Here is a 13,507-nt window from a genome sequence, read left to right on the forward strand (position 1 = left end):
CAACACTCCGACTTTATCGGGAGAGAAATAATCCGGCAATAATGTTTTCATTAATCAAAACAAAATGTGAATCACATGCGTGAGCAATTCATAAATGTAATATTGATTCATACATTTAAGCAAAATTCTTATTCCCAGCGATTTTTTAAAATGTGTATAAATTTGTAATTACTTACTATCACCACCCAGGTTTAACCCGCCAACCTAAGTTTGTGGTGATGAGCTATTGTTTTTTCTAAGTAGTTCATCTGATTTTAAGTCGAACTCGAATGAGAGAGGATTTAATTGATGCCGAAGGCAATACTACGTGCCAGAAATTGCTACAAAAATATACAGTACAACCAGTAAGAACCAGTGGGTTCCCCCGGGTCAGGTCACACACTGGGCCCAGTTTAAGACAATAAGATGTTAAATATCAGTGAAATATACAAAATATAAAGTGTTTAAGGTGTAAATATAAAAAAACAGTAACAACAGAATAATACAACACAATAACAATAACAATAACAATAGAAGTAAGTTAAGTACAAGAGTAAACTAAAAATAAACTAAAACAGAAAAAAGTAGTATTGACAATGAAATTGAAAGTAAAACTGGCAGTGATATTGAAGGTAGTAAAAAATAAGTAATACTGCATCTGATAATCAATGTAATGATAATGAAAAGTAGTATTGCACATGTTGACAAAAGTGATAGTGCACAGATAAGATTTGTATCATTGTAGTTAGTGTCCTTTGTGTCAGCTGTTCTTCCCACAGAAGGGGGTGGAGTTGTACAGTTTGATGGCCACTGGTAGAAAAGACCTCTTGTGGTGTTCTGTGGTGCTGCTTGGTGGTCTCAGTCCCTGGACTGAGAATCAGGTCCTCTGATATGACTCCAGGGTGGAATGCAGGGGGTGAGAGGCATTGTCCATAATACTCAGTAGTTTTCTCTGCATCCTCCTCGCTGACACCTCCAGCAAATAAACCAGCTTCACTCCCAGGACAGAATCAGCGTTTCTGATGAGTTTACTGAGGCTGTTGGCATCAGCTGACTTCACCCTGCTGTCCCAGCACACTACAGCGTAAAAGATGACCCTGACCATCACCAGGTAATAAAACAGTCTCCTGAGCAAATACAGGTGGCTCTGACCTTTCTTGTAGAAATCAGGTGTTGGGCAGTACTATGTGAAAATGATAGTTTAACGCCCTTTGTGGCTCCAGAGGAAGCTGCATGTAATCTGATATACTGCCTACAGTGATGTCACTCAGTGGTTAACTTGCTATTTGCACCCAAGCACCCAACAAGCAATAGAGAGCCAAAGTGACGCCCCTTCTGGTTTGCACCAATGGATGATAATTTAGGAAAAATTGTACAGTAGATAATGGGGAGGGACAAATAATCTTTTGAGTTGTGTCATGAATCACACATATGATGTTTGTGAATTTAAAAAATAATTTTCGAAGTCAATAAAGTTGCAGTTTCTCGTAACTAAAGATAAGTATCTAGTTTTGTGTTAAAGCGCTCAGTGAACTACATTGTCTCGCTCAACACAACACCAACATGGTCGCCAACTTGGCACAGAATTAAAATTTAAAATCACAATAAATCTGCTCATATTGACAACTGCAGTTATGTGAAAGGAGAGTTGGTCAGTTGTGTGAGCTGCTAATATACATCTACAATGTTTAAGTTACGGGTTTTGGTGAGCGTTCAACGAGACAACGTTACCAACGAGACTGTTGGCTGTGTCATCTTTAAAATGACGTATTTTCACATTCTGATATTTCATTAGTTTGATGACAAACTGAGACTTTATTGAAATGTTAAATTAAATTATCTTTTAATTTGACCAACATCATATATGTTGACACAATTGTGTGTACATGACACAATTCATACATGATCAAAAAACATTGTCTCTCCATTCGATACCAAAGTTTTTCTGGTATAAGGTCCCATGAGGCAAACCGGAAGGGGCATGACATCACACTCCTATTCTCATTGGAAGGAATGGGCTTTGCTTTCATTATCTAGTTATATTTGAAATCTAAGACAATGCTAGACCAATGGACTGATTTTCAAAACCTGGCACCTACATTACCCACAATGCAACTGGCCACTGAGTGACATCACTGGAGGCAATTTATGAGATTACATGCAGCTTCCTCTGGAGCCACAAAAGGCTTAATACTACTTTTTTCACATATGTAGTAGTACTCCCCAACACCTGTAAATACACTTTAATGTGTAAACCTGGTTGAATTACCCTTTAAGTGCTTAATAAGATTATGAGCAATGCATGAAAATTACTGTATGTGTGACTTTTAGACAATATTATAATATATATTGACTGATATGGGGATTATTTATTGGTCCAGTGTTTTCCATCTAATTCAGAAAAAACTTAGACCCATTTGTTATGCTGATATTGTCTATCATAAAAATTCTTGGCCTCACTTTCAACTTTAAATGTTATTTACAATAGTTTATTGTTGATTTATTTAATATGTTTGGTTCATGTCTGTCATTGTGATATGTGTTATATGGTTCTTAATTTGCTGTTTTGAAATGGCAGTGAAAAAAACATTGGTTAATATTGTTATTTTTTTAAATGCATTCATAGCTATTACCCAATGTACAGTACTTGGAGCACTTTTTGCAGCCACATATCTCAATGTATTTATCCAGTCATGTGGTTCTATGTGATGATCATATGTTTTTATGTAAAATCTCTATCTGAAAAATAGATTAGGTTGTAAAAAGAATAATAATTCCCAATGAAAAGGAGTAGAGTAGCAGTATCAAGTACTTCAAAATTGTACAGTACTTGAGTAAATGTTACTTTCCACCACTGGATTGAACCGAGTGCAGAAGAGTCAGGTGGGGTTGAGAGCACAGGCTTGAAATATCCCTTAAATATTTGAAAATGGATACAACAGGGACATTGATGCCTTGACCTTAATAGTCTACATGCCTCACATGAAATTCAATGGAAATCTCTTTTAAAGTGTTATACAAAGTAGAACACATTCAATTGTTTAGACTACGCCGTGCAGATGCTTTAAACCTACTGGGTTCAAATGGGAACAGTAAAGCCTGTTCCCTCATGATGATAGTCATCTTATCCTGTTTTTCCCTTTTCTGTCACCTGAAGCATTCTTACACATCAGCTTGTTTTCATTTGGTCCAGTTAAAAACCATGAACCATGCAGGTTGGATCCTCTTCATTCTAGCCAGATCAGAGTGTTCCCTTTGTCTTTGCTGACATTTTCCAATGGTTAGGACTACATTATAACAATAGGTTTGTGATGGAATTGACCACTCTTCAAAAGACTTTAATGAATGTTTTATTGAAATTACAAAACAGGGGAACGTCAAATAAAACCATCCTCTGCTACAAATACAACTATGGAGCTGAGCTAGTCAAGAAAATGCACTTGCACGGGAAAATTGAGAATCGAATTTAAATGATATTGCTTATCAAAGCCACTGTTGCAGCAACAATTCTTCACACTGTCAAAGTAGTCACATACACATAGTGATGAGAAAATGCAAAAGTAATTGCCATTTTAAGACAGACACTTGTGGATATTTGCCATACAAATACATACTGTCTGTAGAACAGGACACTTTAAAAACAATAAATTAATAAGAAAGTCTAAAAATAAGGCTTAAAATTAAAACCCCCAATTAAGGCAGAGGATGGGCTCAGCAGCTGTTTATACAGTGGGTCTGAGGTGTTCAAACAGAAATGAGAAAAGTAGTCTTAAAAAAGGCAACTAATGAGATCAAACTACTTAAAGAAAAATAATACAGACGGGTGACAAGGTAAAGGAAAAATCAACACCAAGTGTCAAAGAAATTCCCTCATTTGGCATATTGATAAAGGTGGTGGAGAGCACATCGATCCAAATCTCCCATAGGCGTTCAATTCAATTGAGATGTGTTGACTGTGAAGGTCACGGCATGTGATTCACATCATTTTCATTCATCAGGATAGAAATGTTTCACCACAGCATAAAGGTGATCACACAGAACAACTTTGTGTTGATTTGCAGTGACCGTTCCCTCTGAGGGGACAAGTGGACCCAAACCATGTCAGCAAAATGCCCCAACAGCATGACCGCATCACCGTTTGTTACATTTCTCATTTAATTTATTCAAGTTTTCCCTTTAATTTGTCACCTGTCTGTGAATCACTTTATTTGAATGTGTATTATTGGCAGCTTATTTGCTTCAGTGGGATACATGACATCAATATTAAGCCATTTTACATTTTCTTATCAATAAAATATGAGGACATTTCAAAGTATCAGTTTCTCATTAGGGATAGAAGGGGATGTTTCTTTCCTAACAAAGTGAGTGTGGTGCAAACAGACTAGCTTTGGAAGAAACCTTTTGCTTCTCAAGATACTGTAGACCTGAAAGGGATGTAACTCCCATGAATTTCTTAAAATAGGTTGCATATAAATACGTTTGAGAGTTGAGATCTCCAGAGGGCGGGGAGGAGACAGAACTGGCTCTTGTCTTTAGAGGAAGTAGGGGGTGGTTGTTCGGGGAGGTATGACACGCTCGGAGTCAGGGACGGCACGGAACAGCTTGGGCTCTCGTCTGTTGACGTCCTTGAAGACCATGATGGATGCGATGTTTCCACAGCGGTAGCAGTAGTTGGGCGCCGACCACACGGTCACCAGCTTCTCGTCAAACATGAACTTGTAGCCTTCATGAACTAGCTGATGTGCACGGCAGATGAGCTTCAGGTTGTTGATGTGAACAAACTATAAACAAAATGTGAGCGTTACTTTCATAAAACTGATGCTACAGGTCAAAAGATGTTTTTTCCCCTAATTTTCCACTGATTTATTTTAAATATTGGCAACAGAGCGTACCTCATTAGTAACCTTGGAGCCAAACAGCCAGCCTGCACCTCGTGGACTTATAGCCCAGGTGTCCACATCCTCTGGATCAGACCACACAAGATCACAGAAGGCCCCCTTGTGTGGAATCTCCTGGTTGCGTTCGATGGTGCGGATCTGGTCCAAAGTCTTGATGTCAGGTGAAAGACCACCATGGACACACAGGACCTGCTCATCTATCAACTGGGATTAGAGATTAAAAGATGTCAAAATCAGGCAGTTTGGGATAGGAAAGATGGGTTTGATATTGTATATTAGCAAAAAAACAAAAAAAAAAATCATTAATTAAGAAACCTACACACCAAATATAAAGGTTAGGGTTAGTTATCTAAATCGAATATACCAAAATGGAGGTTTGCAAACCTCACTCTATTCTGCGACTAACCCTGACAGCTTAGACAATAATCAACTTTTGGGGTGGTAGCATTCAGTTGCAGCCAACACTTATTTTTACTTTACCAAGTACTAGGGGTGTAACTGTGCATGTATTCGTCCTGACCCGTCACGGTCCGGTGCATGCAGTCATACAAAGAAGACGTCTGACTGTCACACTATGGCGAAAGCTTATGTCAATGAGCAAGATTATAATTGTTCTGATCCACACTCCAACTCAGTTAGTGGCAGTAATTCACCTGAAAGTTGTTTTCCAACCACTAGCATTGGTGGATCGGACGAGGACAGTGTGTCGACTGTTCAACAGTGTAATGTGAGTGGGAACACATCAAACACGCTAACGCATAACAGACGGCATCACCCAGATGTGTCAGTCACCAAATAAACAAACAAAAAAACTAAACTAAAAAACTAAAACAAAGACAGCAGTCCAACCGTTTCAAACCACTGTTTTAAAGCAGCCTCTAGATGTGAAAGCAAACAGGAGCAAAGACCAAATTACCAAAGCAATTGACATTTACATAACATTTAACATCAGCTTTGCATGAAAATATGACCTTCGTGAGAGTTTACCAAACCTACATACGAAGATCAACACTTTTGCACAGAGGTGGAACTGTGTTACATTATATTTAGGTGTTTAAGCAATATGGGTTGCTGTAATAGAACTGCGTTATAATGGAATGCCATAGAAAATGTTTCCATATAATTGACCCTGCTCTGCTGAGATTGTCCATCGCTTTGTAAAATGTAATTTGTTATGTTATGTTAGTTATTTATTTGTGTTATTAAATCATTGGTTATTTTTGATGGGAGGTCCTATGTCAAGGAACGTTCTGTTTTGTAAAAAAAGAGAAGGGGGAAAATAAACAGTTAAAAAGAGGAAACACTTTCTGTTTGATGCACTACGAAGTAGTGTAAAGCAGTATTTAGTTTCTCTACTCTCCACCTGTTGACCACCTTCCTGAGAACCTGATATCTGCTAAAACTGTTTAGCGCTCAGTTAAAGCTAATTTAAATCAGGGCTCACAACATTACGGTTTATCGTGGCTTACCAACATCTTAGATAAATAACTTACCTAATTTTTTGCTTTTGTTTTTGTCTAAATACTTTTTTTAATTTCCAATGTCTTCACATATACTTCTATAGGCCTTTTAAAGCACTTTGTAATGCCTTGTGTCTGAACAGTGCTGTATAAAAAAAAACTTGTTTTGCCAGGGTGCCCCAATAGCTCAGTTGGTCGAGTGTGCGTCCCATGAACAGAGGCTTTGTCCTGGATTGCTGCATATCAACCTTCCTTGCTCTTCATCTGTCCTATCTAATAAAACCATGAAAAGGCCAAAAAGTAAAATAAATAAATAAATAAACTTGCTTTGCCTAGAGGCTGTACCAACTATCTTAAGTGGTACTATACTTGGTGGCCATGGTAACTGTCAGTTAAATAACTGAAAAGAAATCTAGGATTTTCTTACTTCTCTTCCTGTTTTACCAAACCGTGACCCCTATACTGAGGTACATAGCAAACCGTGACTTCTGTGTACAATGACACCCCTGCCAAGTCCACTAAATACTGTTCCTGAAGTCTGTTTGTTGCTGTGTGTGCATGAGTGAATGCATGTATGTGTGTCAGCCGCCTCTCCAAACCCATGAACAAGTACTATGTTCTACAGGCAAATAGCATCATGCAACCAATGTGAAAAAACATAAATGAACTTACAGCTGCCACAGTCAGCATGTCAAAGACTTTTGTGCAATACCGCCAGGCATTTGCATTTCCATATTTTGTTTGGCACTCATCTAAAAATAAGCAGAGCATACATGGAAACTTGGTTTGATCGGCTGGTTAAAACAGAAAACATCTGCATGTATCAACAGTAACAGTGAGGCACATGTACCTACCATAAAAGCCATACACTTGTGTTATTTGTCTGCTTTCGTGGTTTCCACGTAGAAGTGTGATACGATCTGGCCATTTTGCTTTTAAAGCTAGCAGGTGTGTAAATGTCTCCAAGCTATAATATCCTCTGTCTACAAAGTCTCCCTAAAAGGTGAAAAAAGAAGACACCATCAGAGACCCCAACACATTTAACTGCCTCCATATATGCATTCAAAACACAGCTCAGTTGACTCCAGGACACAGTGCATCAAGAGATGCACAATAAGATTTAGAATAACCATTAATTACCTGCTTCTCATGGCATGATAGTGATAAGATAACTGATAATTTCACTTGCATTATTTTAAAAATAATGTTCTAACCCAAACTTGTATTTTATACTACAAAAAGCCTTTCTTACTTTCAGATGTGCATATTCAATTCTGTTGCCGCATAAACAAAGAAAACTTGCTTACCATGAAAATGTAATTTGTGTCTGGAACTTGACCTCCAGTTCTGAAGAGCTCGCAAAGATCATAAAACTAGACAGGAACATGAAGGTTTGTTAGTTTGTTTTAAATAGACTATGGCTGTAAGTACCACAGTTTCAGCAATAAAAATCAAACAAACTCCAACTGTGACAAATTGTACACAGACTGATTCAATGTGGATACTTGTTTTATAGCATAATAAGTTTAGAAGAATTATCAATCTAGTAATCAAATTCCTAGTTACATATTTGGTGTCACTTATCAATTGATCAGTCAATATGCTGTGAAATTCACATGTATGGTGACTTATCTTTTCCCCTGCTACTACATTCATATTGTGCATGTCTTTTAGGAATGCAAACAAATACAGAGACTTTTTTTAGGCATTTTAAGAAACAAGAAAAAGGAAATGACTATATCAGTAATCACAGTGTCCAGGCTAGATTTCAATCATTTTTAAAGGACAAACAAGAACAAGAAACCAGTTGGACCTACCTGACCATGAATATCTCCACAAACAGTAACTGGAGTTGAGACCGGCTGAACATTTGATTCTTCCAGGAGTAAATCACAAACATAATCACATAGTCTCTGAAAAATAAACATGATTTTAGTGAGAGGTCTCAGTCACCCTCTTACAATACAGCATTATATCAGCGGAATACTGCAAGCTAACATAAGCATATTTTGCTCTATGATGAGAAATGAGATGTGTTGAGCTTTGCGTAGGTTTTATACGTTTTTATATTAAACCTTTTTTTTGTTGAACATGGCTCAGGAAAGCTTAGCTAAGTATTAGCCCCAAAAAGCCTGCCAATCTGAAGTCAAAGAGCTAAAAAGATCATTAATCCAATATTCTGTGGCTTATACGGTTCTTCACGGGTCTAAGTTACCTCCAAACCAGCATCCCCACAGTGACTGTGCCAGTCTCACAGTGGCTGTGGGGCTACGTAGGGTAAAAACAAGATTTACCGCTGACAATACAACTGGAGCCCAATCTATACTTAATCTTTAAGGTTGGTGTTGATGCTGATATTAGGAAGTGAAAAATCCTGATAGGTATATCGGTTGATACACACTTTTTTTCCCCAGGAATCTCTAAAATATGGTTATCAATCAATATATGTTACTGAGTCAGGATAACAATAACATCTAATGTCTAAAATGTCCCCAGTACACTGATACAGTAAACTTACGGGGAATGTAATAAGTCTCAATTATTGCAAGCATTTTTCTCCATTAAAATAAAAAAGGTTTCATATCTAAACATATTGGGCAACATAAACACTAATACGGATATATCTGTTGATAACAGGCTGACAATATATAGGTCAGACTCGATTCAATAGATTGCAACCTAGTTTACAGTAAACTTGACTTTGCTTTACCCCCATATAAAGTTGTAAAAATATAAGTTTGATCAGAAATTGATAATCATTGATCAATAATAATAATAATAATAATAATAATAATAATAATAATCGGTTTAGGCAACTTTTTCTAAGATTTTTTTTTTCCCAATCTGATTCAAGCTAGGGCTTTGGGAAACACTGATTGACATTTTCTAACCTTTTATGGTCGAAACAACTCATCGAATAATCGAGCAAATAATTGACAATGGCAATAATTGCTAGTTGCAGACCCATTATATTGCACAATTATTGAATAAAGGTCATAAACTGGTGGTGCAATTACTGCTGGTTTTGACTGCTGTATGACAGCAGTATTAACGACATCAAAATATAATTGCTGATGACTGGACGAGATGTTAGCAGATAGGTAACAGATTAGCGTTAGCTCTGAGGCTCTTGGAAGCAGATTCAGGTTTCTAAATGAGCCGTTTTGCTTTCTTGTAGAAAGCACATATACATAGTTGCCTGAGCACTAAACATTTGAGACTGGGTAGCTATAGCGGCTAACGATATATCTAGCCTGCTTATGAAACTTGCTGACGATAGGTTGCTGTTTGGTTTGCGCTGCTGTGTTTTCCCATGTCCGCATCATCGTAACATTGAACTCTTATAGTAGCATTTAGCATTACCGCTTCCTCTTTGACGCTCCTGTACATACGAAGCTTTTCAACTGCCTTTGCTAACACCGGTAAAGCTGGTAAAATGTGCATACAATGAATAACAATCTTTGCTACCACTGAGGAATAATTAACGCTAGCAGTTTAGTTAACGGTACTAGCCACGCTTGTTGAACAAACTTCGTACAGTTACCACATTTGCGTCCACTGATATAAACAAACCTTAGCCTAACGATACGATTTCAGCTTCTTCAACTCACCTTTAGATCATTTTCCGGCAGGTATTTGCAGTGTCTCGCTATTTCAACGTACTTATCGAGATCTAAAGGCGCCATTATCAAAATGCTAACGCCAGAAGATTGCTAAAGTACTTAGCCGGCTAGCAAGTTCCTTTCCTTGTTCCTCTTCGCCGCTCCTTCATCTTCAAGTTACATCACGGCCGTCAACTCAACTAATCACATCCTGTAAGAGCCTTCAAAATAAAAAAAATCTATAAGGACGAAACAGCCTCGTAGTAATGAAAAACACCCAGCTGAAATCAGCGAAGCGACACACGGTGATTTCAATATCTTTTACCACAGTTACTCAATTTGTACTATGTTCTGAAAAACAAAGTGGCTTTTTAAAAGCCGTTACTCTGAAGGTCACAGTAGAGTGGCAGTACCTCCGGCCGACTCAACGCTCTCTTTACTGGCGTTTGTCGTGCAGGCCAAATGTGACAGCGCCCCCTGCTGCTACAACCAGTGTGTAGCAGCAGAGGTGTCTCTTGCACAATAACGTGTTATCGTAAACATGGTCTTGGAAGTGTATTTGTATTTGTTTGTTTCTGTATTTATTTTGGTTCTTTTGGTATTTTTATTGTCATTTTTAAGTCGTGTCATATTTATGCTGTGAACGAACGGTTCCTGCAATTCAGACATGTGGCATTTCACATTTCACTGTAGTCCTGACAGCAGAGGGCAAACCTGACCAAGAGACAGAGCACAGGACAGGAAACATTTGCCACCAACAAGTGGGACTAAGATGAACTGACAGCTGACTTTGGAGGACACACTTGAGTATCCTCCACTGACAGAAAAATAACTTTCTTGGTTATGTAACCGATTTAAGAGCAGATATGTGGATTTCATGGACGTCTAGACATACCTGGACTCCGAATTCCTTATTTGTTCCAAGTAGTATTTACAGCAGTGGATAAAGTATTAGAAATTCTTTTTAATATAACACAATCCAATACAAACCCTGCACAACGTAGAGCAATCAAGTTTATCACACACCAATCACAAACGCTGGATATCATTAATTTAACTGTGACCAGATTTTATTGTCTAGATAATCTATTGAACAGACTGTACAGGTGTACATGTTAAGCTCGAAATGTAGTATTTTATTTTAGAATTAGTAGTTCCCCCTCCCCCCCAATGAAAATTGTAACAGTCCTATTTTTAATAATTAGGAGAAACTGGTGATTATTTTTTAATCTTATTTTACAAGGTACTACAAGAACTTTAAGTTTTTATTGACTCTGGTGGCCTCATGGACAAAAGAAGAAGGTCTTTATGGCCTCATGGTGAAACAAAGTAAACTTTGTTTTCATGCCGTACCACCAGACTAGAGAGCTGCATCTCTCCTCAGACTGAGACTCATCTTCATCTCTTCAATCATCAACTCTCCACCATAAAAAAAATGAATTTGATGATTCATCCAACCTGGATAAGTCAGACTCCAAGGCATTCAAGGATAAGAAGACCATAAAATTAAAATGTAGTCACTATCTACTCACCCTCAAGCCAATGGAAAATTGGTGTAGTTTCGTAGTTCACAAAACATTTCTGGCGCTTCACAGCAAAACAGTGTTGCTGCATTCTTCTAAACAACTGAAGTAGCTGGAGACTTGTTTATAAAACAATAAAAGAACTGAAATAAACCCCATAAAATGACTCCATACCGCTCGTCTGGCATTATCCAAGTCTTCAGAAGCCCTGAGATCCCAAACTGATTTGAAAAGACATTATTTACGCTCTCAATGCACGGTCACCCAGCTCAGACGGGGTGTGCACTATTGCCTTTAGCTCAGAAGCTACAGTGAAGATTTTAGCTTTAAACGGGGTGTAAATAACATCTTTTCAAATCAATTTAGATCTCCAGAGCTTTTGGATTACGCTGCACGAGCTGCAAGACGAGCTGAAAGATTTTTTAGATTTATTTACATTTTTTTTTTTTTTTTTCTTACATGTTATCACATGTGCCCAGCTCAGGTGTTTAACAGAATGCTGCAACAGTGTTTTTCTGTGAAGCTCCAGAAATGTTTGTTTGGACTACAAAACATAATAATAATGACTGAATTTTCATTTTTGAGTGAACTTCTCCTTTAAGAATAACTATAATAATAATTACACAGAAATAACCGGTCTTTTCTCTGATGGACTTGTTTGTTTATGTAGGTATTAGATTGAGACTGATTCAAAACCAGTTAAACGTTCCTTCTTGTATGTTTAAGTATGGGGTCATAAGCCAACATTAATTGTAATTATTTTTATGTAGTATTCTATACGTGTTAATCCCTGTAAAGTTATCCTAGTTCACAAATAAATGAGCAACATGAATCCTGTGTAATTGTGTGTAAAGCTCAGATGTGGCTGGTGCCAACTGAACCTGTCATCAAGCTCCAACACCACCCAGTTATTACACAGCATTCTCACTCTGTCTGAGGAGTTTCCAAGCTCAGACATACAGCTGTCAGTGTGTCAAGTAGTGCATGATGAATTGTTTCTGTTATCCAACATGAATCTGCATCAGCCAGCCAGACATTCCCTCTTCCATCATTCTGAAGTTGTCTCACACAAAGAGTCTGCGCTGTGTCTCCTTCCAGGCGGTGGAGCAGCTGGTCAGATTTTCCAACCACTGCAAACATAACACTCGACACAAAGACAAGCAGACACATTAAAGACAGATGAGCAACTTGTTCTACACATTAGAAGAGAAGACAACAACAGTTCCACACAGGAGCTGTGGTCACTTGTAGAGCAGAATCACAGAGCTGATGTTTGTTTCAGGGAGTATTCAGTGTGATCAGCTGATCTCTCTCTGGTTGAGGAGCACATATGGTTTGACCAAACAACTGTGTCATTTGTGGAATTCTTGTTCTTATTTGAAAAAGTTGAGCTGGAGAGAGCCGAGGCCTCCACCTGTGTTTACACATCACTGACGGTTTACAGCAGATGTTCGTGTTGTTTCTTTATCATGCACGTTGTAGGCTACAAACAAATGATGTTTTATCAAGTGACAGCACTGTGGTTAAGATCTGGTCAGGTTCCTTCTCCTTCTTGTCAGAGGGCTCGTGACCTTGATCCTAGGATCATTCTTCGATGCAACCATGGTATAAAAAGTCTTTCTTTTATGAACATTTTTGAAGGCATCTTTTCCCTTATGTGTTTCTTCAGCTTTGTGATCTGCTGTGCTTTCTTCCGCTACTGAGTTGCTGATCAGGTGCTCTCTGGAGGACGTGGTACCAGGGATGGTGATCAAAGTCCCCTCTAACATTATTTTTAGGTTATAATAAGATAAGATAATCCTTTATTGATATCCTGTGCAGAAAATATGGGTGCTGTAGCAGCACAGGACAGAATAAGCGCAAGAATAGTGTCCTAACATTTTCACAAATAAAGTTGTTTCATGAAATCACCAAAAACTGGCTGACATAGCATTAGTATAAGAGTATTGGTTAGTTTCTGGGTCTCTGTGCAAAATATAATGAAGCTGCAACTTTCACACCGCACAGTTAACATCTGGCTTTTGTCTTTAATGTGAATGGGTACA

At 38.0% G+C, this 13,507-nt stretch overlaps 1 protein-coding gene across 1 annotated transcript; it reads right to left on the minus strand.

Annotated features, from left to right (window-relative positions):
- Window positions 1-3,312: 3,312 nt before the first annotated feature.
- Window positions 3,313-10,333, minus strand: ppp6c (protein phosphatase 6, catalytic subunit). Its single transcript, XM_084382802.1, has 7 exons — window positions 9,949-10,333; window positions 8,155-8,250; window positions 7,645-7,710; window positions 7,192-7,333; window positions 7,010-7,089; window positions 4,872-5,081; window positions 3,313-4,760 (listed from the first exon to the last, which is right to left on the minus strand). The coding sequence occupies exons 1-7, from the start codon at window positions 10,021-10,023 to the stop codon at window positions 4,512-4,514; spliced, it is 918 nt and encodes a 305-aa protein (XP_084238928.1). The 5' UTR covers window positions 10,024-10,333; the 3' UTR covers window positions 3,313-4,511.
- Between the last annotated feature and the right edge of the window lie 3,174 nt (window positions 10,334-13,507).

This window comes from Pagrus pagrus (genome assembly GCF_965226575.1).
Source record: "Pagrus pagrus genome assembly, chromosome: 19".
Classification (NCBI taxonomy): domain Eukaryota; kingdom Metazoa; phylum Chordata; class Actinopteri; order Spariformes; family Sparidae; genus Pagrus; species Pagrus pagrus.

Excerpts from the sequence above, each read along its gene's own strand:
- ppp6c (XM_084382802.1), bottom strand. The coding sequence starts at position 10,023 with ATGGCGCCTTTAGATCTCGATAAGTACGTTGAAATAGCGAGACACTGC. Across the intron at positions 7,711-8,154 it reads GTGGAGATATTCATGGTCAG|TTTTATGATCTTTGCGAGCT; the intron begins GTAGGTCCAACT and ends GTTCCTGTCTAG. Across the intron at positions 5,082-7,009 it reads ACATGCTGACTGTGGCAGCT|TTGATAGATGAGCAGGTCCT; the intron begins GTAAGTTCATTT and ends CTCTAATCCCAG.